The sequence below is a fragment of the Ips typographus genome, linkage group LG10, assembly GCF_016097725.1.
Source record: "Ips typographus isolate SLU linkage group LG10, UJ_Ityp_2.0, whole genome shotgun sequence".
Lineage (NCBI taxonomy): Eukaryota > Metazoa > Arthropoda > Insecta > Coleoptera > Curculionidae > Ips > Ips typographus.
The window spans coordinates 272,178-296,538 of record NC_138431.1 but is presented as its reverse complement, the minus strand read 5'-3'; the positions used below and the strand labels follow the sequence as shown (position 1 = coordinate 296,538).

At 39.9% G+C, this 24,361-nt stretch overlaps 1 protein-coding gene across 1 annotated transcript in view; it reads right to left on the bottom strand.

The window, feature by feature from the left end:
- Positions 1 to 16,530: 16,530 nt before the first annotated feature.
- The window catches only part of LOC145734626 (protein CFDP2-like), a 63,693-nt gene continuing 55,862 nt past the window's right edge, over positions 16,531 to 24,361 (bottom strand). The window contains exons 2-3 of the mRNA XM_081988107.1: positions 16,810 to 18,445; positions 16,531 to 16,551 (exon numbers count right to left, since the gene is read on the bottom strand). Coding sequence (XP_081844233.1) covers positions 16,531 to 16,551; positions 16,810 to 18,003 — 1,215 coding nt within the window. The 5' untranslated portion in view covers positions 18,004 to 18,445. The remainder of the gene's footprint in view (positions 16,552 to 16,809; positions 18,446 to 24,361) is intronic.

The following is a 24,361-nucleotide window of genomic DNA, read 5'->3' as shown; positions in this document are numbered from 1 at the left end:
GCTCGTGTATGAGACCACGACCAAAGGCTACGACCAAATACTATACTGAGTGTTATTAATTAAGTGTCGGGTAAGACGGGTTTTAATTTTTTCTTGACTCAAAAGTCGCTATTAATAAATGATTTCCAGTTGATTTAATCTAAAATAATCGGCGTATATATTTTCCAAAAGCTATAAACTGTTTTGTAAGCAGTTTTTTAATTAACGAAAGAAATTCAACACTCTCATATGAAATACTCGACAGTCGTCCAGAAATGTGATAAAGTTCGATATTAAAAATAACTTACAAAAAACAGGAACTAGAAATATTTTTATCATCCTGTAGTTTGATAAATATGGCATTGTAAACCCATGTATATATTGAAAATACCTGAGAAATCGCACTGTGAAATATCCTCGAAAAAAAATCATATTCTTTGATTTGTTTGTGTGGCGTATTTCAAATATATTCAAAGTTCAAACACACACAACAGTTCAAATATTCAGAACAAATTTTACAAAAACATTTTTTCTTCTAAAATTGTGAAACAAAAAAAGAGGTAGAGCGTTTATAATAAGATATTTCTTGTGGATATTCTGCATCTAAAATCACTTCGAATTAAATTGTGTAAGTGCAGCAATCTAAATATTGTAGCTCAACTTCATCTATGAGTAATGCAGCGATACTTTGTCTGGAAGAAGAAGCAAAGAGGAAATTATGACTTCAGCCGAAGGGGAAGCATTATTGGGACAAGAAAATATCTCTTTAATTTATAGTACTGTGGAAAGCAGTCCTGTTAGAAAACGTTAGAAAAAAGTTTATCCTAATAATTGTAATTTTACAAATCCAAAGAAAAACAAGTTTTGTTTTATCTTCCTACTTTACTAAATCGATTTTTATGACGTTAATGTTTATTTTCACCAATCTTAAGTGTTTGTGTTTAGTAAGGCATTTTATTTAAATTTTTGGTTTATTTAATACAGAATAAAAGTTTTAAGACCAACATTTTTTGAGTGTTTATGTTTCTCAATATTCCAATGACATTTCAGATTGAAACTAGAAGAACCATTTTTTGAAATCGCTGGTCCGTCAGGGTAGAGTTATTTTATTTGTAAATAAAACATTGATTCTGTATCCTAAGAATATTAAAATTTTATTAGTCATGGTAAAGACTTTGACAAAGCCTCAGATCTTCATTTAGAACCAATTGCAAGTAGCTCATATGTAACATTAACAGCTTCTGAAAATGAGGAACAAGCCAAAGCGCCACAAAGTACCACCAATAATCCAATTATTAAACAGAAAAGAAAAAAGTATGTGTTTATAATTCCTTTCCTCAGTAAACAATTTAAGTTATAAACATCTTTTTTTAGACTAATTAGATATGCGGGTGATCTCTCAAGTGATGATTTCTCCACACCCCGAAAGGCAAAGACAAATTTTAATTTAATGAGAAAGACTTTAAAAAATCAGCGATTGAAGATAAAATCTCTTCAGACGACAGTGGCGTATTTTAGAAAACGAATAGGGTCAATAAACACCTTGATTGAAAGAACTTTATTAAAGAGTCCAATGAACAAATGGTACAAGTAAGTTGTCGTTAAAAATTAAGGCGTATTTTGAAAGTAATATGATTTTAATTTTTTTTAGGCATCATTATCTGACTCGGCATCAGGATTACTAGACCGCATAGTAAAAGGATCTTCTACCTAAAAGTACGACCCTGCTTTAAGGTCATTTGATCTTACGTTGGCCTTTTACTCAACTAGAGGTTACAACTTTGTAAGGCAGACTTTTAATCGCACGCAACTGCCGCACATTAATACGCTTAGCAAGTGGTACTCTTCCGTTAATGGATCACCTGGATTTATCCAAGAGGCATTAGAGGCTTTGAAAATTAAGCATCAAGAAGCTTTGTCCCGAAATAAGAACTTGATTTGCAACTTGGTACTTGACGAAATGTCCATCCGTCAACAAGTTGAATGGGATGGAAAGAAGTTTTGCGGTTTTGTGGACATTGGCACACAGATCGATTCTGACCAAGTGCCAGAAGCAAAAAAAGTCCTAGTTTTTATGCTTGTAGCTGTAAATAAGTATTGAAAAATTCCTGTTGGGTATTTCCTGCTAGATGGGCTAACGGGAAGTGAAAAAGCTCGGTTGGTAAACAAATGTTTAGAGTTCCTCCAAGAATCAAGAGTTACTATTATTTCCTTAACTTTTGACGGAGCCCCAGTGAACTTTAATATGGCAACAAATTTGGGAGGCGATTTGAAAAATGTTGATATGCTAGTTACTCACTTTCCTTCCACATCCAGATACAATGGAAAAAGAATATATTCTGCCCGATCCGAGCCACATGATTAAGTTAGTAAGAAATGCTTTTGGATCTTTAACAGTAATTAATCATACAAATGGACAAGAAATTAATTGGAATTATTTAATAAAATTAGTTAACAAACAGCAAGTAGAAGGTCTCCATTTAGGTAACATGCTTCGGCTTAGGCGCATAAATAGGGACAAAGAAAAGATGAAGGTAAAGTTGGCTAACCAAACATTTAGTAAAAGCGTAGCTGACACCCTCTTATATTTGGGTGAAGATCTAAAAGACAAGGAGTTTGAAAATGAGCAGGCCACAGCTTATTTTATTCAAATATTTAACGATTTATTTGACATTTTCAATTCTAGGAACCGTTTTGCCAAATATTGTTTTAAAAGACCTTTCTCTCCGGCAACAGCTAAAAAATTTTTTGAAGTTCTAAATAAAACATCTGAGTACCTACATTTTAAATTTAAGAACAAAAAATATTCCTGTCATTCGTTGATCTAGAAAAACAGGTTTTCTCGGTTTTTTAATAGAGATTACAACTTTAAAACAAATATACAGGGTGTCCCTCGAGGTAAGGGTCAAAATTTCACTATGTGTTCTTTAGGTAAATTTGTGTCAAAAATGTCCTATAAACATGGGTCCGCAAATGCTTCCTTACCAAGATATGATTTTTTTTAAATTTAATAGTGTTTGTACCAAAAAGTCCAATGCTGTAATAATAATTATCTCTAGTATATTAACAAGTATATTAAGCACATATAAAGAGTTTAGGGTATGTAGAGAAATTACATACCATGGCTGAACTGCTTCGTGATGTTAATAATATCGCTGACGACCTAAAATAACCACCGTGTTGGGGACGGTATCAGCCACATCATTAAAAAGGCTAAACTATGCTTATAATGTGAAGGTGCACTTTGAACTATTATTGTAAACAGTGTTTTTCACAGTAGTAGTAATTTTTTGTGTTAAATAAAATTATAAATTCGAAATTATTGTAGTTTCTAGCAAAATAACACTATTAAATTTTAAAAAATTATATCTTGGCAAGGAAGCATTTGCGGACCCATGACATTTTCGACTCGAATTCACCTAAAGAACATGTGGTGAATTTTGTCCCTTTCCTCGCGGGATACCCTGTATAATACATATGTAGTAGACAAAAAAAATTTTAAATAGATTTTAACAAATAAATTGTCACAAGATCACCTGGAATTATTTTTTGGTAGTATTCGGTCGAAAGGGGGCTACAATAATAACCCCACTGCTAGACAGTATGAAGCTTCATATAAAAGATTACTTGTTCACACTGAAATAACAGGCCCTAACACCGGCGATGTAGTGAATCGGGAAAACTTAACCATCCTTTCATGCGGTAGTGGCCAAAAAGCCACTATAGATGATAATGGTTATGACATGTTGCAAGAAAATGGCAACGTAAAATTCGAAAATGATATTTTTAATAGCATCACAAATTTTGATGAATCTAGTGAGGCATGGGATTTAACTTTATGTACAGCTGATGTAGCCTATACCTATAGCTGGGTTTGTTATAAAAGTACTACGTAAATGCATCACTTGCCATCAGTGTATATTATTTTTAGAAGGGGAAATTATAATTTCACATTTACAGCAACGGAAACAATACGGTCGGTTAGTAAGTGCCTCCTATCAAACAGTGGAAATATGCAAAACAGCCGAAAAATACTTCAGGTTTTATTTAAATATATCTGTATTGGTACATAATAGCTTTAGATTGTTAGCGTCTGACTTATGCCATAGTTTCGAAGATCACCTGTACGATGATGATCCTATAGAGGGTCATGTCTACATTTTAATAAAACTCATATTAAAAAAATATTTTGTTTTAAGAAAGCACCAACGTAATTAAACTCGACGTCTTACTCGACGAGAAACTCTTTTTAAAAAGAATAATTTTATTAAGAGTACAATTAGAGCGACTTAACTATACGAAGTTACAGTAGAGAGTAATCTAGGAATATAATAAAATACATTTAAGCAACCTAAAATGTAGAATAAGCATAATAGCAATAGCATCTTCCTGGGAACCGTTGTGTCAGCATAGTCCCATGGGATTTACGGAAATATGCATATATAACTCCTCCCTCCTTAAGCTTCGAAAAGCACGGACTGTGTTTTCGAAGGATCGATTGATTGATCGTTTGATTGCTTCTTCGATTTCCTAAGGATCCTGAGTATCTTCTCCTTCTGAGTGATGATCAAAACCATAGCAACTAGAATGCAGAGGACTATCGGTACCCAAAATGTAGGCTGGTCAAAACTGGATGGCTCACTGGCGTGGTCTATTGATTTGAGTTGATTGGCCATTCGTTTTAGATCATTGATTTCATCAAATTGGATTTTTGATAAATGTGGTGTCTCAAAAATCTGTGATGTTCCATCGGAGAAAGTGGGTAACTGCATTGCTGGTAAAATCAACGGTTTACCCTTTTGTACTCTCGCGTCATTGACGAACAATTTGTTATTGATGAGTGCCTCACAGGTTTCTGGTATTGACAACTACGTTGATTGATAGACTTTAAGGTGTTGATCGGTCTGGCATTTCGTTTTAATTCCAACAGGTTTGGTTGGCAGAATAAGAATCAATCCTCGGCTGATTTCCTCGATTATTGGTTCGTCAACGTGTATTTTAGCAATTACGCAGCTATCGATCGGCAGGTTGTCAAGAATGTTCTCCAGGCAGTAGAATGTATCTTCGATTGCTGGACATGGTTTGGCCACGAATTGACGGACGGTGCCTTCTTGTACCATATAAGGGTAATTTGGGAGCAAAATTGATTGATTTTGGACTGTTGGGAACAACTGATAAAAGGGCAAGGTGTTTGGGTATAAAATTGGTGCATGAATTGCAAAAATTATTTTATCCCTATTAGGTGACTTGTATTCCCAAATATTGATAGTAAGATAGAATGTTCTTGAAATTTGGAAGCTTTTCCTTACCATAAAGGCTTGTTAAGTAGCTTAGCATTGATTTGAGTTCCGAATTCGAAACGACACTATTATGTAGGGCATTAACCTTACTAAAAGTGATTGCATCCTCTAAGTTATAAAGAAACATTATCATATTTTGGCAGTCCAAATTTAATTGCAACAAAATGGCTTGAAAGTTAAGGTAGTCATGCATATTATTGATATTTTCACTAATTGCTAATTGTAGTGCTCTTAAACTCTTTTGAAGCGTTTGTTGATTAGCACTTGAAACTGCACGAAATTGTTTTATTGTAATTATCGATTAAGCGTTGGGAAAGAGATATTTGTAATTTCAACTCTGTATCGATATTTTTCCGATTTACCCGTACTTCATTTATTGCTTTGTCATAGCGCTCGCCATCTTCGGCATCTAAAGTTCCAAATAACCACTTGCTGACTTTGCTAACGACGTTAATTAGTCCTCTTTCTTTACGTACATGTAGGTACATGTTTTATAACTTCTGTCTGTTGTTATTTGAATCAAATATTCAGTTCTAGACATAAAGTTATCTTGTAATTCCCGGTATGTAGTAATACCAATACCAGAAGAATTTGTAAAATAATTAACGTGTTTTTTTATAAAGCTAAAATGACGCTCAATAATTTCTAATTGCTTTAGTAAGTATTCTAAATCTATGTAATGTAAAAATGTATGTTTACTGTAAATTAAACGCGATTTTCCTAATTCTAAGGGTAAAATAGGGTTTTCTAATCTATTTATTTTTATGTCTCATTGCTAGAAAGGTGGGAAAGGCCAGGATTTGCCATATCAGCACTAGTTTCGCCGTCATGGTTTGCCTGAAAAGATGATGTTTTATTAGGTTTTCTAGCATGACTTTTATGATACGATGTTTTCTTGGTTTTCAACTTAATATCAGTTTGACCAACTAAACTTACTTTCTTGAACTTTGGTTTGTCTTTTGCACGAACTTTTGTTTTAATAAAGGCAAATTTTTGATTGTCGAAATCGGGCGGATCAGAAGTTGTTTCATTTCGTTTATTAATGACTTTTTCCTTTATTTCTTGATCTTCTCCCTAATCTGATCATACAGTTTATTTGATGTTTCGTTATGTTGTTGCACATATGTAGATAATTGTATTGTCGTTTAAATCAAACGGATTTACTGCCTTTATATGACCACTAACAACTTCAAAAGGCGTATATTTAGTTACACTATGAACCGAATTATTATATCCTAAAACACCTCTTTTCGTTAACTGTTCAGTGGACAGTCCGTTGTTTTCATCCTTCAGACACCTGTAAGCTTCAATAATTGAAGAATGAAATCTTTCAACTGGTGAATTTGAATTACTGTTTTTCGCTGTTGTGTAGTGTAATTCAATTTTGTAAAGTTTACAGAAATCTTCAAGATCTTTATTCTTAAATTCAGTTCCTTGATCAGCCGTAATTTTTAGGGGTAGTCCATGATGAGTAATAAATGTCAGCAAATTTTCCACAACCTCTGTTCCAGTTATACTCTTAAGAGGGTATGCTTGTCCGTAACGAGAGAATGAATCAATTATCGTTACAAATGCATCGTAATTCATCCGAAACGTGTCTACGTGAATGTGCTCAAACGGTCTTGATGCAGTGGGTGTTAGATTAAATTTCACTACCGGTGGATCTCGGTCGTACTTATTTCGTTGGCAGTTTTCGCAAATTATTAACGTAATTTTCCACGTCTTCTATTAGTTTTGGCCAATAAAACCGTTTTAATAATGCTGTTCGCATTTCATTAATTCCTCGATGACAAGTCTTCGTTGTGTGGTACAATGTAAGCCTTTCTCTTTGATCATTTTCGCTTTCAATATCCTCTAAGAATGTAGAGCATTGAACAAACTTATAAGATGAATTTTTAAAATACTTCTGTACGGTTATGGTAAACAATCTTGCGATTTCAGCACTTTTAAAATGAATGGCATATAAAGTGCGCGGGTTTAAATACTCCTTAAGAATTTTAATCACGTGTTGTTCGTAATTTCTGATTGATATTGTTATGTAAAATCGCATATTGTTAAACACATTAGTTTTTTATTTTTGGTACTTCAATGTCTCCGTTTGTCATTATTACTTGATTTTTATACTAGGTTATTGGTCTTTCCGTAAGAGGTATTCCAAAGAGTGGATCTTCGGCTGCTGAGTGAACTGTTTCGAGGTCACTAGGAGGTATTGATTCCACCCTTGGAGGTTTAACTTGCACATTGGAAATTATATTAACTCTAGGATCTTGGTGATTGGAAGTTTCCAACATAATTTCATCAATATCTAAGTTAGGTAAATTGTCGAGTCCTGGAATTATGAAATTATCGATTACCAATATCACCTGGGTTATTACATATGGATTCAGTTTCTAAGGCGTTAAGATCTACTGGATTCCTAGAAAGTGCATCCGCTGCTTGATTTCGTTTGCCGCGTTTGTACTGAATTTGGTAATCAAACTCTTCCAACTTCAGGCGCCACCGAACAAGATGAGAAGTAGGTTCTTTTAAGGAACATAACCACTGTAATGGTTGATGATCTGTCAGGATAGTAAACTTATGACCAAACAAGTAAGGTCGAAATTACTGACAACTCCACACAATAGCTAGAAGTTCCTTTTCTATCGTAGAATAGTGAATTTCCGCTGGATTGAGTGTCCTTGATGCGTAACAAATGGGGTGGTTATCTTGTGAAAGTATTGCTCCTGTTGCATACATGGAAGCATCCGTAGTGAGTTCAAAAGGTTTATTAAAGTCTGGGTAGGTTAAGACAGGTTCTGAACTTAATAGATTCTTACATGTATTAAAACAATCGACAAACTCTTTAGTGTGTTCTACTTTGCAATTTTTCTTGAGACATTCTGTCATGGGCTTTGTAATTTTGGCGAAGTTCTTAATAAATTTACGATAATACCCAAGTAATTCTAGAAAAGATTTAATATCTCTTGGAGTTTTTGGTATCGGGTATTTCTGGATTGCCTCAATCTTTTTCTTATTGGGTTTTATGCCTTCTCTTGTTACGATATGTCCTAAAAATTCTACTTCATGACGTAAAAATTCGCATTTATCAACCTGTATCTTTAAATTTGCGTCACGTAGTTTTTGGAAAATCAATTTTAAATTTTTAATGTGCTCTTCCAAGCCTGAGCTAAAAACAATGATATCATCCATAAACACCATACAAATTTTATTTTGTACATCTTTAAGGACTTCGTCCTTCACTCGTTGGAACGTTGAGGGTGCGTTTTTAAGACCGAAGAGCATTCTAAGGTATTCGTAGTGCACATTTTCTACGTTAAAAGCAGTTTTGCCAATTGATGTTTCCTCCATTTCTATCTGGTGGAATCCGCTAGCTAGATCTAACGTAGAAAAATACTGTGCCCTGCCTAGTTTGTCCAAAATATCATTGATGTTAGGGATATCTGTCAGAAATGGTCTTTTCGTTTATTTTCCGATAATCTACAACAATTCTCCACTTTTGTTTTCCCGAAGCGTCCATTTTCTTAGGGACAATCCATATGGGGGATGACCATGGGCTAGATGATGGTCTAATAATGTTTTTCTCTAGCATTTCATTTATTTGCGAAATTTTTTTTTTTAAAGTGAACTCTGTGTCTCGTCCGGATGCGTACCCCTTGCCGTTCATCAACGCATTACTAGACAAGCTGCGTAGAGCCAGATACATTTCTAGTGTAGACGTGAAACAGGGTTATTGGCAGGTACCGTTGACGGAAGAAAGTAAACCGATTATCGCGTTTACCGTACCGGGTAGAGGCCTGTTCCAGTTCCGAGTAATGCCGTTTGGTCTTCATTCCGCCCCCGCCACGTTTCAGCGCCTAATGGACCGTGTAATCAGGCCGGAGTGAGAGCCGTACTGTTTCGCCTCTTTTGATGACATAATAGTACTGGGCCTGACATTTAACGAACATACCAGGTGTCCAAGAGCACCCTGGACATAGGAGATTAACATGGGAAAATGGTTTTGATTTTTTTGCACCTGTACGGTTCTTTTAATGGAAAAACGCTTTAGATAAAGGTTGTAGAGCACATTTTTGGCTATCAACTCGTAATTTTTTCAATACCGTAGGTTTGACCATTAAGACGAAAAACGGATCTAAAATTCGGAAATTTTAAATCTTGCGCCAAGCGGTCGTTAAGGAAAGTTTATATCCGGCCGTGCTACCAACCTTTCAAAATCATAACAAATCGCTGTCAGTCATTCTGTAATCAAAACATTCAAAACAAGTTTATTTAGTAATAATTTTGAGTTACTATTCACATAATGCGAAGAAAATACAAATAAATCGTGATAAAAATACTTTATCAGTAGCCACAGCCCAAAAATCTGGTAAGTTGAGTTTATAACCTCATTCAATGTCTCTACTCAACTTATTTACTTTGTAGCAAGATTCTTTAAGAAAACACTGGTTTTGATTGCAAATATTGAATTAGAATGACCAAATCACCTATCTCAAACCTCTTCATAACACTACCAAACGATTTAAAGTGATAAAAACAATGGATTAGGAAGGCCTGCACATGTTTGAAGATAAGTTGCTTTACTATACAGGGACCACAAAAGAGAGCAAATACTTCTCTCAAAAGTGATGCAATTTAGTCCTATGTGACTGCTAGTTTTATTGTATCCTTCTGTTTTGTAGTGTTATCAACCCACAATAGTGTTTAAGTGGTTTTATATTGCATCATGTTAATAAAAAAGTATTTTTTATAACTGATTGTCAATGTTTTTTCCCCAGTTCTACAGGGTAAGATAAGTACTGTATTTAATTAGCTCTATTAGTTAACTTGAACATCATTCACCTACAAGGATACTTCTGTCTACTAACCAAAAATAGTTTATTTGCAAGTAATGTGTAACTCGAGTTCACATATGATTAGTAAAGGTATGTCAGTGAAATGGTGTATTGAATTAGAAGCAAGTTGTTTCTCTTTAGAGACTTCCAATCACTACATTTCACCTACCTTTGCTAATTTGGAATTCCACTATTATCCAAACAAACATTAGGTTAGTAAGACAAAGTTGTTTTTAGCATAGCTTGTATGGTGAAAGGTTCACCCACTCACACAATCTGTGGAACAATCACTGTTTATGTGGTAAGACCAGTTTTCTTTGCCACCTATTGTACCTAATCTTTTCACTTGAAGAAAATGTATACTGTACCTTGAACTGTGAATAAATAATTAATACAAACGTTCAGTGTACAAAGTTTTATTTGGAACAATTGAGTGTGTGGAAAAAAGAACACAATTATAATGTTAATACCTAAACCTAGAATAGAACAGCTCATGTAGATAAAGCAATTGAAAAGTTGGTTTTTTGACAATACCTACCCATATACAAAAACTTTTGTCACCTGACTGACAATTTGACTGTGTAAGTCCATATTATGTTCCTAGTAGGGGTTTTTCAGGGGTTTTATAGCCAGTTTAAGATTATTCACATTTCACAGTCCCATCAAATTGTGAGATTTAAGGCAGTTATCAACAATGAATCATTTAAGTTTTAGTTGCAACACTGATGAAGACCCTCGCTGATGATAGTCCATGAAGTTAAGCACATTGAAGCTAAATCACACCACTTTTGAAGGAAGTATTTGGCCCCTTTGTTGTTGTCCCTGTACAGCAGGAAACTTATCTTCAAAGATCTGGCTTCATTGTTCACTGTTTTCATCACTTTAAATCGTTTGGTAGTGTTATGAAGAGGCTTGAGATAGGTGATTCGGTCATCCTCATTAAATATTTGCAAGCAAAACCAATGTTTTCTTAAAGAATTTTGCTACAAAGTAAATAAGTTGAGTAGAGACATTGAATGAGGTTATAAACGACCAGATATATATACCAGATTTTTGGGCTGTGGCTACTGATAAAGTATTTTTATCACGATTTATTTGTATTTTCTTCGCATTATGTGGATAGTAACTCAAAATTATTACTAAATAAACTTGTTTTGAATGTTTTGATAACAGAATGACTGACAGCGATTTGTTATGATTTTGAAAGGTTGGTAGCACGGCCGGATATAAACTTTCCTTAACGACCGCTTGGCGGGAGATTTAAAATTTCCGAATTTTAGATCCGTTATTCGTCTTAATGGTCAAATCTACGGTATTGAAAAAATTACGAGTTGATAGCCGAAAATGTGCTCTACAACTTTTATCTAAAGCGTTTTTCCATTAAATAAACCGTACAGGCGCAGAAAATCAAAACCCTTTTCCCATGTTAATCTCCTATGTCTAGGGTGCTCTTGGACACCTGGTATACATTATTTAAAACAGGTATTTGACCGTCTACGAGCCGCCAACCTGAAATTGAATCCAGAGAAGTGTCAATTCGGGCGCCGATCACTCCGTTATTTGGGTCACCTTGTCACATCCGAGGGAATCCGCAGCAATACTCAGTTTACCGCCGCCGACAAACGTACGAAGATTTCTGGGAGTTAGTATTGTACTGCCGTTTTGTGAAAAATTGTTCAGAGTTAGCCGCCCCGTTGAACCGCCTTTTAAAGAAAAACGTACGCTGGCAATGGCAGGAAGAACAGCAGGCTGCATTTGAGCAGTTAAAAATCCGGCTTACTGAGGCACCCGTGTTATCCGGTCCTGACTTTACCAAGCCGGTTATTTTACAGACTGACGCCTCCGACGCTGGGTTAGGGGCAGCTCTAAAACAGCATGACACCGATGGAGACCACGTCATAGCGTACGCCAGCCGTAGTCTGTCCGCCGCCGAAAAGAAGTACTCTGTGACTGAAAAAGAGTGCTTGGCCATAGTTTGGGGCACCGAAAGGTTTACCGTAGTGACCGATTACCAGTCGCTCCGCTGGTTACACTCCTTAAAGAGCCCGTCCGGCCGTTTAGCTCGATGGAGTGTGTACCTGCAACAGTTCGACTTTGAAATTAAATATCGTAAGGGAATACTTAATAAGGTAGCCGATGCTTTGTCTAGGAGTCCGGTAGGCAAGTCTGAAGACGAGGTGGACCCCGTTTCCGCCCTCGAAGACTTCGTACCTTGTCCTTGGTACAGTTCAAAGAAAACCGCCGTGGAAAAGAACCCCAAGCTTTTCCGGATTTTTGTGTGCGCAATGGCCGTCTCTATCGCCATTTCTGGGACATCACCGACTTGACTGAGAAATAAATGGCCGATCCATGGAAAGTTTGCGTTCCTAAGGATGCTCGAAAGGCTGTATTGGAAGAAAACCACTCTCAACCGACCGCCGGCCATCAGGGCATAGCCAAGACAATAGTCCGAATTGCTCGCCGCTATTATTGACCAGGGATGTTCCGAGATACCGTTCGGTTCGTCCGGAATTACTCTGTATGTCAGCCATTTAAGGGTGATTTACAGAAACCTCCTGGAAAGATGCAACCATCCCGTAACTGTCAACGGTGGGAAACCGATAGCACTGACCTAGTCGGGCCGTTGCCGAGGTCCTCTAAGGGTAACTCTTATATGGTTGTATTTCAGGATAAGTTTACAAAGTGGGTCCAGTGCAAAGCCATCCGCAAAGCTACCACCAAGGCCGTCAGTCAAGCTTTACACGAAACAGACTTAATGCGCTTTGGGGGTCCGAAAACCGTAATTTCCAACAATGGGACCCAGTTTACTGGTAAACTTTTCCGTGGCTTACTGAACGAAATGGGAATAAACCACTGTCTGACTCCGCCGTACACACCGCAAGCAAACCCGGTAGAGCGTACGAATAAGACTTTGAAAACTATGGTGGCCGTCGTGGCGTCGATGTTGTCGGGGCCGTTCGGAGCCGTTCGAAATGGTTCGGTGTGCGCTGGGAGTGGGTACCGCCACTAACAGCCCCCACCGTTGGTTTTGTGTATAAAAGACGGTCGCGCACTGGAAAACGGGGATTCTTCGATCGCTAAAAGGTCGAAACCAACTGCCTAGCCGTTCCGTTGATATCTCTTATCTCCGCGTATCTGTAAGTAAAAAATAGGCACATACCAACCGTCCGGTATTTGTTCTGTTTGCTGTTTTAAAACCGTACCGTTAACTGTAGTTATTTTCTTCTTCTTCTTGTCATGCTATCCGTTAACGGATGTTTGCGACTACATTCTTCATTTCGTCCCTGTTCCCAGCGGTGTGAATCAGTGTCTGTATGTTGTGCATTCCCGTCCAATGTCTAATATTCCGTAGCCAAGACATCTTTTTCCTTCCTACTCCTCTCCGACCCTCTATCTTACCCTCAATTATCAATTGCAAGTATTTATATTTTTCGTTCCTCATGACGTGCCCTAGGTATGCAGTTTTCTTCTTTTTGATGGTGGTGAACAACTCTCGCTCTTTGTTTACAGATGCTAGCACATCTTCATTTGTTATTCTTGCTGTCCAGGGTATTTTGAGGATTCTGCGGTACAACCACATCTCGAACGCTTCTAATTTGTTGATGGTGTTTACTTTGAGGGTCCAACCTTCCATCCCATAAAGAAGCACCGACCAGACGTAGCACTTCAGGAATCTTAGTCTCAAATCAAGATCGAAGTCCGAGCAAGTGAACACTTTTTTAGTTTAAAGAATGCTTCCCGCGCTTGTTCAATGCGGCATTTAATTTCCAAGTCAGATGTCCAGTCCTCAGACAACCACACTCCCAAATACTTAAATTTATTAACCCTTTCTATGCGCATCGTGTTGAACGTTATCTCGGAGTCTTCAAAGGCATTCATATCTTTTGTGATCACTAGAAACTTTGTTTTCTTGGTGTTTATGTTGAGACCCACCGATCTACTGTGTTCCCCTACGATGTTGACTAGTCGTTGTAAGTCCTGCATATTATCAGTGATCAGCACTGTGTCGTCGGCATAGCGGATGTTGTTGATCCACATCCCGTTAACCTTAATACCGATCTCTTTCTCTTCCAAAGCTTCACGAAAAACCGCCTCGGAGTACAGGTTAAACAGTAGCGGGAACAGAACACATCCCTGTCGCACTCCTTTCTGAATCTTGTTATGATGAAACCTCACGTTAATGAGATTTCAACGTTTTGAAATTAGATTACTCAAGGTCGTGGATTAATTGCATGAGTTCCTAATTAGCTAGAGATGAACACACTTGGATATTCCGCAGGAAATCAAACGAACCGTTAGTTGTATATGTACACGTGTATATTACCAATAAAAACAAACAAACTATAATATTTACAATTTACAGAATTCACAAAATTTACAAGAGTTGCCACAAAAAAGGTTGAAAACAAAAAGAGAGTTGAATTTAAAACAAATGAAAAAAAAAAAAAAAAAGTTAAATTTGAAATTTAAAAAACAGGAAAAGTTTTCCCAGTGCCAAACTGTCTCTAACTGCCCTTACCAGTTCTTAAGACGATGTTTGGGTCCTGGAACCTCCAGTATCCTCTTCCCAGTAGTCAGTAGTGGCCACCGCTGATTTCCAGGTAGGAAATGGGGTCCAGAGACTGGTGACAGGTACCTAAGGCAGAAAACAGCAGAACACCAGGGAAAACGAACAAACAGCTTCAACACTTGTTCCGGCAACCAAAAAGGTGACCAGAGGTGATGACAAGTGTTGAAGTTGTTTAGAGCAAACTAATATAACTAAAAAATAAAAATAAAATAAAATTGAATAAAACTAAATCAAGTGAGGAATTGTGGTGGTTCGTTCTCTGACCTTTTGAAATTCTGTGGCCGGTGATCGGCTTTTCCAACACGTGGGTTGGTCCGGAAAACTCTGGACAAAGCAGTCCCGGTCAGACTGATTCAATCCCCGATTGAAATGTTCTTTGCTCGGGAAAACCCTTAGATCTCTGGTCAGGAAACCCTTGGATCTCTGGTCGGAAAGCCCTTGAAATTCCGGTCGGAAAGGTCTTTGAATCTCCCGTTAGAAAAGTCTCTGAATCTCCGGTTGGAAAAGTCCCTGAATCTCCGGTTGGGCCGAACACAATACTGTGTTGGAAAATTGGGCCGATACAAAATAATTCAAAAGAACTAACAACAAAACCAATTTACCTGTAATTCGGCCAGATGATCACGGATCAAAAATTCAAAGTCACACACGCGCCACACCGCTCAGAAAAAAGATCAGATGTCGGCAGTTCGGGTGCTGTAGTGGTTAAGAGACCGATATCACAAAGTGGGGTGATTAAATAGGCCACATGGCACCTGACACAAAGAAACACGACCACAAACCGATGCTTTCCCGACAAAAATCGAAACTAATCACGTGACTACGGCACCTGATAACTTATCAGGTCACGCACCCACATTTACAACAAAATGTGCACAAAGTGCAATTGGAGGATTTAAGCGATCGGAATCGGTCTACTAGTGTAACTAGGCCCACGGACATTAAAAACACAAACCAAACGAGGTACGGACGAAAACTCTATTTCGAACGTAACAATCTGTACGTTGTTAGATAAGTCGCCATCCAATTTAATCTGTGCAGTCTGGTTCCAATATAAATTTTCGATGCATCTGATATCCTTTTGATCTATATCAAGGTTTCTCAGGAGTTGCATTAGTCTATGATGTTCGACTCGATCAAATGCTTTTTCGTAGTCCACAAAGCACAGGCAGATGTCTTTTTTGACGTCACAACAGTTCTGGATAAGCACTTGTGTAGCCACCATCGCCTCTCTTGTGCCCATTCCCTCTCTGAACCCAAACTGTGAATCACTAATATCTCTTTCGCACTTTTTATAAATTCTTTGGTGGATTATTTTTAGAAATATTTTTAGGGCATGGCTCATCAAGCTGATGAGTCGGTGGTCTTCGCATTTTCTTGCGTTGGTTTTTTTGCGCAAGGGTATGAAGGTGGAATTCAGCCATTGTTGTGGGTATTGTCCTGTTTCATAGATGATGTTAAATATCTTGTGTAGAGCTTCAATGCTTGTTTCATCCAAAATTTTCAAAATCTCTGACGGAATCTCATCGGGCCCGGTGGCCTTGTTGTTCTTCGAGCTACGAATTGCTTTCTCTATTTCCGCTTTTAAAATCGGTGGTCCCGTCAACTGCCTATTATTTTCACTCCCAACCGAGGGTCTGTCTTGGTGAAAAAGTTGTTCTACAGGGTGTCCCGCGAGGTAAGGGACAAAATTTCACTACGTGTTCTTTAGGTAAATTCGAGTCGAAAATGTTCTATGAACATGGGTCCGCAAATGCTTCCTTACCAAGATATGATTTTTTTAAGTTTAATAGTTTTATTGTGTTGAAAAGTACAATATCCTCACAAAAATATTTTTTTACAAAAAAAATTAATGCCTCTTGGAAAATACCTGTTTTTAATAATTGTTCAAAGTGCCCATTTTCCCATTGTAAGCATAGTCTAGCCCTTTTAATAATGTGGATGATATCCATTGTAGTTTTTGGTACAAAATCACTATTAAATTTAAAAAATCATATCTCGGTAAGGAAGCATTTGCGGACCCATGTTCATAGAACATTTTTGACTCGAATTCACCTAAAGAACACGTAGTGAAATTTTGTCCCTTACCTCGCGGGTCACCCTGTATATATTTTTCCCAAATTTTGACTTTCTCTTTGATGTCGGTAACTATTTGATTGGTTTCATCGACCAGTATACTAGATTTCTTCCCTCGGTGCATTCCAGCAGTCGCCTTGAGCTTTTTGTGGAGGTTAAACCCATCGTTTTTCTTTTGCAGTTCTTCTATTTCAGTACATTCCTGCTTCAGCCATTCGTTCTTTGCCATTCTTATTTTTGATCTAATTATTTTCTGTATATTCTTGTATTTGATGTCATCCTTGTTTTTATATTTTCGAGGTTCGTCCATCAGTACCAATATTTCGTCATTCATCCATTTTCGTCTTCCAACTGTATTCCTATATCCCAACTTAGTTCTGGTTACATCTGCCACAATGTCCGATATTTTTCCCCAAGACATTGTCAAATCATCTCCGATTTTTGTACTGATGTCATGTATCTGTGTGTTGATTTCGTTGCTAACCTCGTCTCTTGTTATAGGATCCCGCAATTTTTCTAATGCTACCTTTCTATTGGTGTTCAATTTTTTGATCTTCTTTGCTAAGGTGGTTTTTACAACTGCCACCAACAGTACGTGGTCAAAGGGTACATCCGCTCCGGGATATGTGCAGGCTTTTTTGACGGATGACTGGAATCTATCGTTGATGAGGATATAGTCGATCTGATTGCGTACCAGTTTCTGTGGATTATCGACTGGAGATTTCCAGGTATAGAGACGACGTGGGGGAAGCTGAAACCAAGTGTTTGTTATTGTTAAGTGTTCTTCCTGACAGAATTCTAATAGACGGTCGCCTCTCTCATTTCTTGTTCCAAGTCCATATGGTCCGACTAAGTTCTCGAATCTACCTTTTCCTATTTTGGCATTGAAATCGCCCATGATCACATTGACATCATGCTTTCGGGTAAGTTTGAGTAGTTCTTTTATTTCGTCGTAGAACTGTTCCACGTCTTGGTCGGTTGCGTCCATTGTTGGTCCGTACACCTGGACAACATTAAGGTCGGTCGGCTTCGCTCTCAATTTTAACAGTGCAGCTCGGTCGGAGTAGGGAACGAATTCTACAATGGATTTTAATAGTGGTTTCGCTATTACGAATCCTACACCTTTCCTGTGATTTTGATCTTCATTTCCAGAGTAAAGGAATGCTGCATCTTCAATGTCGCATCTCCCTGCACCCGGCCACCATGTCTCAGCAACGCCTAGAATATCTAAACCTAATTGTTTCATCTCGTGTACAGTGTTTGCTAGTTTGCCAGCTTCAAACAAGCTTCGAGTGTTCCAAGTTCCGATCTTAATAGGTTTTCTTAGGTTTGTTCTATCATTTCAAACCGTTCCCTCCGATCGGGGAACTATTTAAGCCTCCGGAAAATTTTGTATTGAATGAAATCATTCCTGTAGTTCTCTTGGGAAATCGATAATGAAGGTGGTATCCCGTTGCCTTCCTTCATGCCAATTCCTCGGCTTTGATTTCGGCCGCCCATTGTGGATCAGACGCCGTTTGCTACCGCCCAATCTGGGTACCGACGTTGCTGTCATGCTAGTTTTGGTCCGCCCCGGGTATTTGATTTCCCCGGTACCACCCATATCTGGGAGGCTTTCCCCTATCCGCCACCTGGGGAGGCGCCCGATGGGGGACTAGCAACCCCTCACGAGGTAGTTATTTTAAAACCTGTAAATTGGGCCATTTTCTTTCCGTGGTTTTCCGTTTGGGGCTATTTCTGGTAAGACGGCGCCGGCTACAATAACTTTCTTTTGAAAACAGTTAGGAAATCTTTCTGGTCCTGTTCCTGTTTGTTTGACACCGGAGAAACGGTGTAGCAAGCAGGAGCGGTGAATCCTGTAGCTCGTTTACTTGGCTCCGGGAAAACAGAGTATTGAACGGGTTTGGGGTACTGGAGGTATTAGCGGCTGTATGACTGGCAACGTCACGAGACTTGAAACCTCTGTTGCATGATTCTGGGGAAACAGTGTGCAACGGAGGCTCTGTATGTCGAACCCCGGGGAATCGGGGCGACATATAGAGATTAGGTTGAGTGACGGGAACACCGCTGGTTACGTAATTGGGCCTCTTTGGGTTTTTGGAGCAAACTCCGGTGCCAAGTAGCCAGTTCTACATAACCGTACAGCACCGCCGTACTTACACCGTGTCTTAGACAGTCTTAACTTTCACTAGTTAGGCTAAACAGTAGTGAAGGGTTCGTAGCTAGCTTTCTTTACCGTTACACGCTTTCCCCGAACCACCGAACAGTGAAGCTTTCATTACATTAGGTAACCGTTACCGTAAGTATATGCTGTAAGTTCAGAGAGCCGCAATACAGTACATTTAGTGAAAACAGTTGTTTTAATTTTGTTTATTTCCCGAACCCTCTGGAACTTTCTCCAGCTAGCTCCAGCAGGCACCGTAAAGTGGACCTTCAGCCACTATAAATAACGAAGGTGGCGCTTATTTTATCTTACTTTAAGGATGATAGAATCCTCAGGTATAGAGTGATCTGTCTAAGATGGCTTCTTGAATCGAGCTCGAGTTAATTGTTCAGATTGCTTAAGTAGAAAATTTAGCTTGTTGTTCTCCTGTACTCCTAAAGTAAACCTTTGTAACCTTTATTCTTGGGTGAAGGTGGTTGATCTTCTCAAGCCGAAACTCGGCTCCCTTCACATCTGTGTCCAGAATTATATAACAGTCGTCTACGTATCGACACCTAAACTGATTCTGCTTGTCAGTATTAGGTTGTCCTCTAAATAATTCATGAATACGTCAGCCAGGAAAGGCGACAGGCAACTTCCCATAGCCAGTCCGTCCTCCTGTTCGTAGTATTTGCAGTTGAATTGAAAGAAATTTTGCTTTAGGCAAACCCGCAGCAACGACAGCACATCTTTCACCCGACCACGATCACCGATCCTGGATTTAAGCAAGCTGCTCGCAAGCAGCACACATTTGTCCACAGGATCGAGGTGAAAGGGACCATGATATTTCCAGACTTAAAACTGTGACTTTGCAGCCTGGAGACCAGATCCAGGAAACTTTTCAGGCTGTATTTAAGTTTGAACTTTGTGAGACCCTTCAGTATGATTAAGAAGATCTGAAAAATGGTTGAAGCAGGGGTGTTGATAAAAGTCACAAGAGTCTATAAACTGGAGGGTTGCCAGAAAGAAACCCGGGTGGCCAGCGGTCTGGATGAACGGGGTTAGAGTTTTTTATGACCCCGTCAAGCTGTTTTTTGTGTTGATTAAGGGGATTCTTAGTTAGTTTTTTAAAGGAATGTTCCTCTAAGAACGTTTCTACTTTGAGAATGTAGTCAGTTTTATTTAAAACGACCAATTGCCTTTATCGGCATTTGTAAATGTTAAATTTTGATCCTTGATTTTCGTTTTAATCAATTTTAACATGTTTTGTGCCTCACCGGTCCGCGGTTTCCTTCTCCCTTGCTCCAGTCCTCGACTAAGCCCATGAAGCTCATTACCAATGTCGTTTCTGATGTTGCTCTTTATCTTCAGGTAACTCGAGACGCTCTCGATAGCCACGTTAATCTCCACCGCAAGCAGTAGAACGTCAGTCCCGGTAAGTTTCGGTTTCAAGCAGTATTTTATGCCCTTGATCAATAGACTCAGTTCTTCCCTCGAGAAAATTACATCTGACAAAGTTTTTTATCCTACCATGCAAGCTAGAGTTTGAATATTTAGTTGAATTGCTATTTTTTTGGTTCTATGAATTGATTCTGGACCTCACAAGGCCCTCCAACTTGTTATAAAGCTTGTTAAATTTTGACGCATTGAAGGAGTCAACTCTATCATGTAAGTCGTTAAGAAAATCAGTAGTTACAAAATGTCCTAACTGGCTATTAATACTGTTACGGTTTTCCCGTGGCTTGTACGCAATTTGCTTCGCAATTTGCATCGAACATCGAAGATGCTTCCCGGTGTATCGCTTTCTAACGGCGGCCTACTATAACACGCGCCAGGTCAGATATTGCGGCGCATCGGATCCATCCCGAATCGAGTGCTCGTTCAGTAAGTATCGAGCATAGTAGGCCAAACTGTAACAATACTTTCACTATAATTAATTATTAAATTACAGTCTAGATTTCTAGATGGTGAAGTTGTTCATAATATTTTCTGATTTGAACAGTTTTAAGCCTGGAAATATCATGGTTTCTTTCATCTCTATCCTGTGGACAAATGTGTGCTGATGGTGAGGAGCTTGCTTAAATCCAGGATCGGTGATCGTGGTCGGGTTGTCAATGTGCTGTCGTTGCTGCGGGTTTGCCTAAAGCAAAATTTCTTTCAATTCAACGGCAAATACTACGAACAGGAGGACGCACTGGCTATGGGAAGTTGCCTGTCGCCTTTCCTGTCTGACGTATTCATGAATTAGATTAGATTATAGAAAACTACCTAATACTGACAAGCACGTAGACTCAGTTTTGGTAATAGTAATTTTGGACACAAATGTGAAGGGAGTTGAGTTTCTGCTTGGGAAGATTAACTACCTACAGCCTAGAATAAAGTTTACCTTAGAAGTACAGGAGAACAACAAGCTAAATGTGCTAGACTTGACTATAAGCAATCTGAGCAATAAACTCGAGTTTGGAATATTCAGGAAGCCATCTCAGACAGATCACACTATACCCGAAGTTCTAATAATCATCCTCAACATAAGATGGCCGCTGATTCGATGTTTATAGACTCTTTGAAGTGCCAGTGTCAGATAAGAATTACAAGCGGGAACTGAACACAATAAAACAAATTAAACTTAACAATGGTTACGATCAAGAGAAAATTGACAAAATGATATTAAAACATCACAGAAATAGTTTAATAAACAGGACTTACGCGCGACCCGTCACGTCGTCTTGAGACCCCATTTTTGTCGTCCCCTTTGTTTCTGTCAGCTAATTCGCAGCATAGGCAGGATGGTGCGGCAGCACATTCCTGAAGCCAGAATAGTAGATAAAAACAATTTCTCATTGAAATCCTTGCTGGTTAATTCCAGAGATAAACTAACTCACCTGAACAAAAGTGGCATTTACAGGCTGACCTGCCATGACTGTCCAGCTTCGTACGTGGGCCGCACGATTAAATTTCTTCAGACAGGAACTCAAGAACATTTATGTAGGGCCTCGACATCGGTTTTCGGGAGGCACCTTCTGGAGGAGGGACATAGTTTTGACGTTAGCGTCGACTTCAAAATACTACATAACCAGAAACTACAACAGATTGGATTTCATGGAGGACCTGGAGATCTCGAAGGAAATGGCGTCCAACAGGCATTGTTTGAACATATAAGTGAACCTCAACAGATGTTATGTCCCTCTTCACCACAGATTTATGAACTAGAAATTTAATTTTTTTTTTATTTTTGGTAGACGGTACCATGTTGGTGGCGGATCGATTGCAACTACCACTCTCGGTCAACTGCGCCTTCTCCTAAACAGATGACGCGGTTATCGCAGTCTATTGATTATTCTCCTTCCCATTCCCTTAATTTTGATATGGTTCTGGATTTTTCAATATACCCTTTAATTGACCCAGACGGTCTTAGGTTGGGTTTAGAACCGGCCAAGGTTGAATGAATGAATGAATGTAGTTTGATGGGCTCCCTACGGAGAAGACACTTAGGCCGCTAGCCGGGCCCATTGTGACCCATCACAAGCTAGTACCCCTCCAATTCGGTGGCCCTGACAAAGCTGCAGAGCCTCCTTGGCCGGGTACCTTGAATATCTAAGGGGTTGATCACACTCTTACCCCAAAGCTCTTTTCTGATCGTCGCAAGTGCCGGGCACTGTGTGAGAACATGTGTCGGAGTTTCCTCGTCTTCCTGACACAAGCGACATATCGGATCCTGTGACAGACCCAGAATGTGCATGTGTCTTCTCATCTGACAGTGACCCGTGAGAAGTCCTGTCACACATCTGAGGTCCTTTCTGGATAATTCCATCAGTGACTTCGACTTGTTCTTTGAAAAGAAGCCCATGAGACATCGCGACTGCCGCATGCCTCCGGCCTCCTCCCAAGCAATATCGGATCTTTGCCAGAAGATACGGTCCACAATGGCGGATCCGACCACACCGGCAAGTCCTACAATAGGTTCGGGCCCTACGGGGCTCTCTTTGGAGCCACATAGGGCCAACCTGTCCGCCTCCTCGTTTCCCCTAACACCGGAGTGCCCCGGGACCCAAGTTAGGCGTACCTTGGCCATCCGCGCGAGCGACAAGAGTGTTTTCTTACAATCCAGCACCAGCGCAGACGTCGTTGAATCAGCTTTTAAGGCAGCCATTGCTGCCTTGCTGTCCGTACAGATAAATATATCCTTCCGGTATAGCGGTGAGTTTAAAATAAACTCCCCGCATCGGATGATCGCAAAGATCTCGGCCTGGAAGATGGTACAGTGGCAGCCTAGAGGGAAGCTAAGCCTCGTCCCCGAAGTTGCACCATACACACCTGCCCCTGCCCCCGTCACGGTTTTGGATCCATCTGTAAACCAGACGTCTCCATGCGACGGGAGGATAGAGTTTTGAGAGAAATTCCAGTCCTCCCTCTCGGGTACTACAAACTTTAGAGGTCCGCTTGACAGAAGCGTCGGAGGCACCCGATCCTGCTTCATCAACAGTTCCGGGCACTCCCTCAACGCCTCCCCCCAGCCCCCGAGATGACCCCACGGTTCAGCTGAGTCTGTAATCAGCATATTGAGACCTGCCAGTCTGTGGGCTGCCCTGGCGGCTTCTTTTTGTATAAACAGGTGCAGCGGCAACGGCCCGAGTTTTCGTCGTCTCGTAAAGATGACGACTTCCACTTTTTCCGGGTTCACAGAAAGCCCCTCCCCCTCACACCAAACCTGTGTTGATTGAAGGGCAGCCTGGATATTCCTCGCCAGGCCCCCGACGGCACGACCACTCGAAAGAATGGCCACATCGTCCGCGTAGGCCTGGGCGTAGACATCTGCGGAGTTGAGTCTCCACAGCAGAGTATCAACAACTAGGCACCAAAGAGTGGGCGAGAGAACGCCCCCTTGGGGGCATCCCCTGGCGACCCACGCCTCCGACGTGACTGCGTTGAGCTCCGCAAAAACCAAACGGTTGGACAACATGGTTTTCACCCACCCGGCAACCACCGGATGGGCCCCACGCCGCTCAAGGGCTTGGCATATCGATGCAAAGGAGGTGTTGTCAAACGCCCCCTCTATATCCACAAACGCCGCCAGGGTGGCGTATCCGGGCGCTCTGCCCTTCTCCAGCCTCTGTACGAGGTGATGAAGGGCGGCCTCCGTAGACCTACCCGCCCTGTAAGCGTATTGCTTCTCGTGTAGAGGGGCCACAGTGAGCAGCTCCTCCTTAATATGACGGTCGACAATGCGCTCAAGAGTCTTCAACATGAAGCTAGCAGCATAGAGTAATCCGCCTTTCCCGGCTTAGGAATGAACACGACTCTCACTCTTCTCCAGGCCTCAGGGATGTACCCCAGAGTGAGTGATCGCCTAAATATCCCCAGCAGGACCAGGGTCATCTCCTCCGGGCTCCTCTGGAGAAGTGCCGGAAAGATACCGTCAGTCCCCGGGGACTTAAACGGGGCAAACGAGCATATAGCCCAT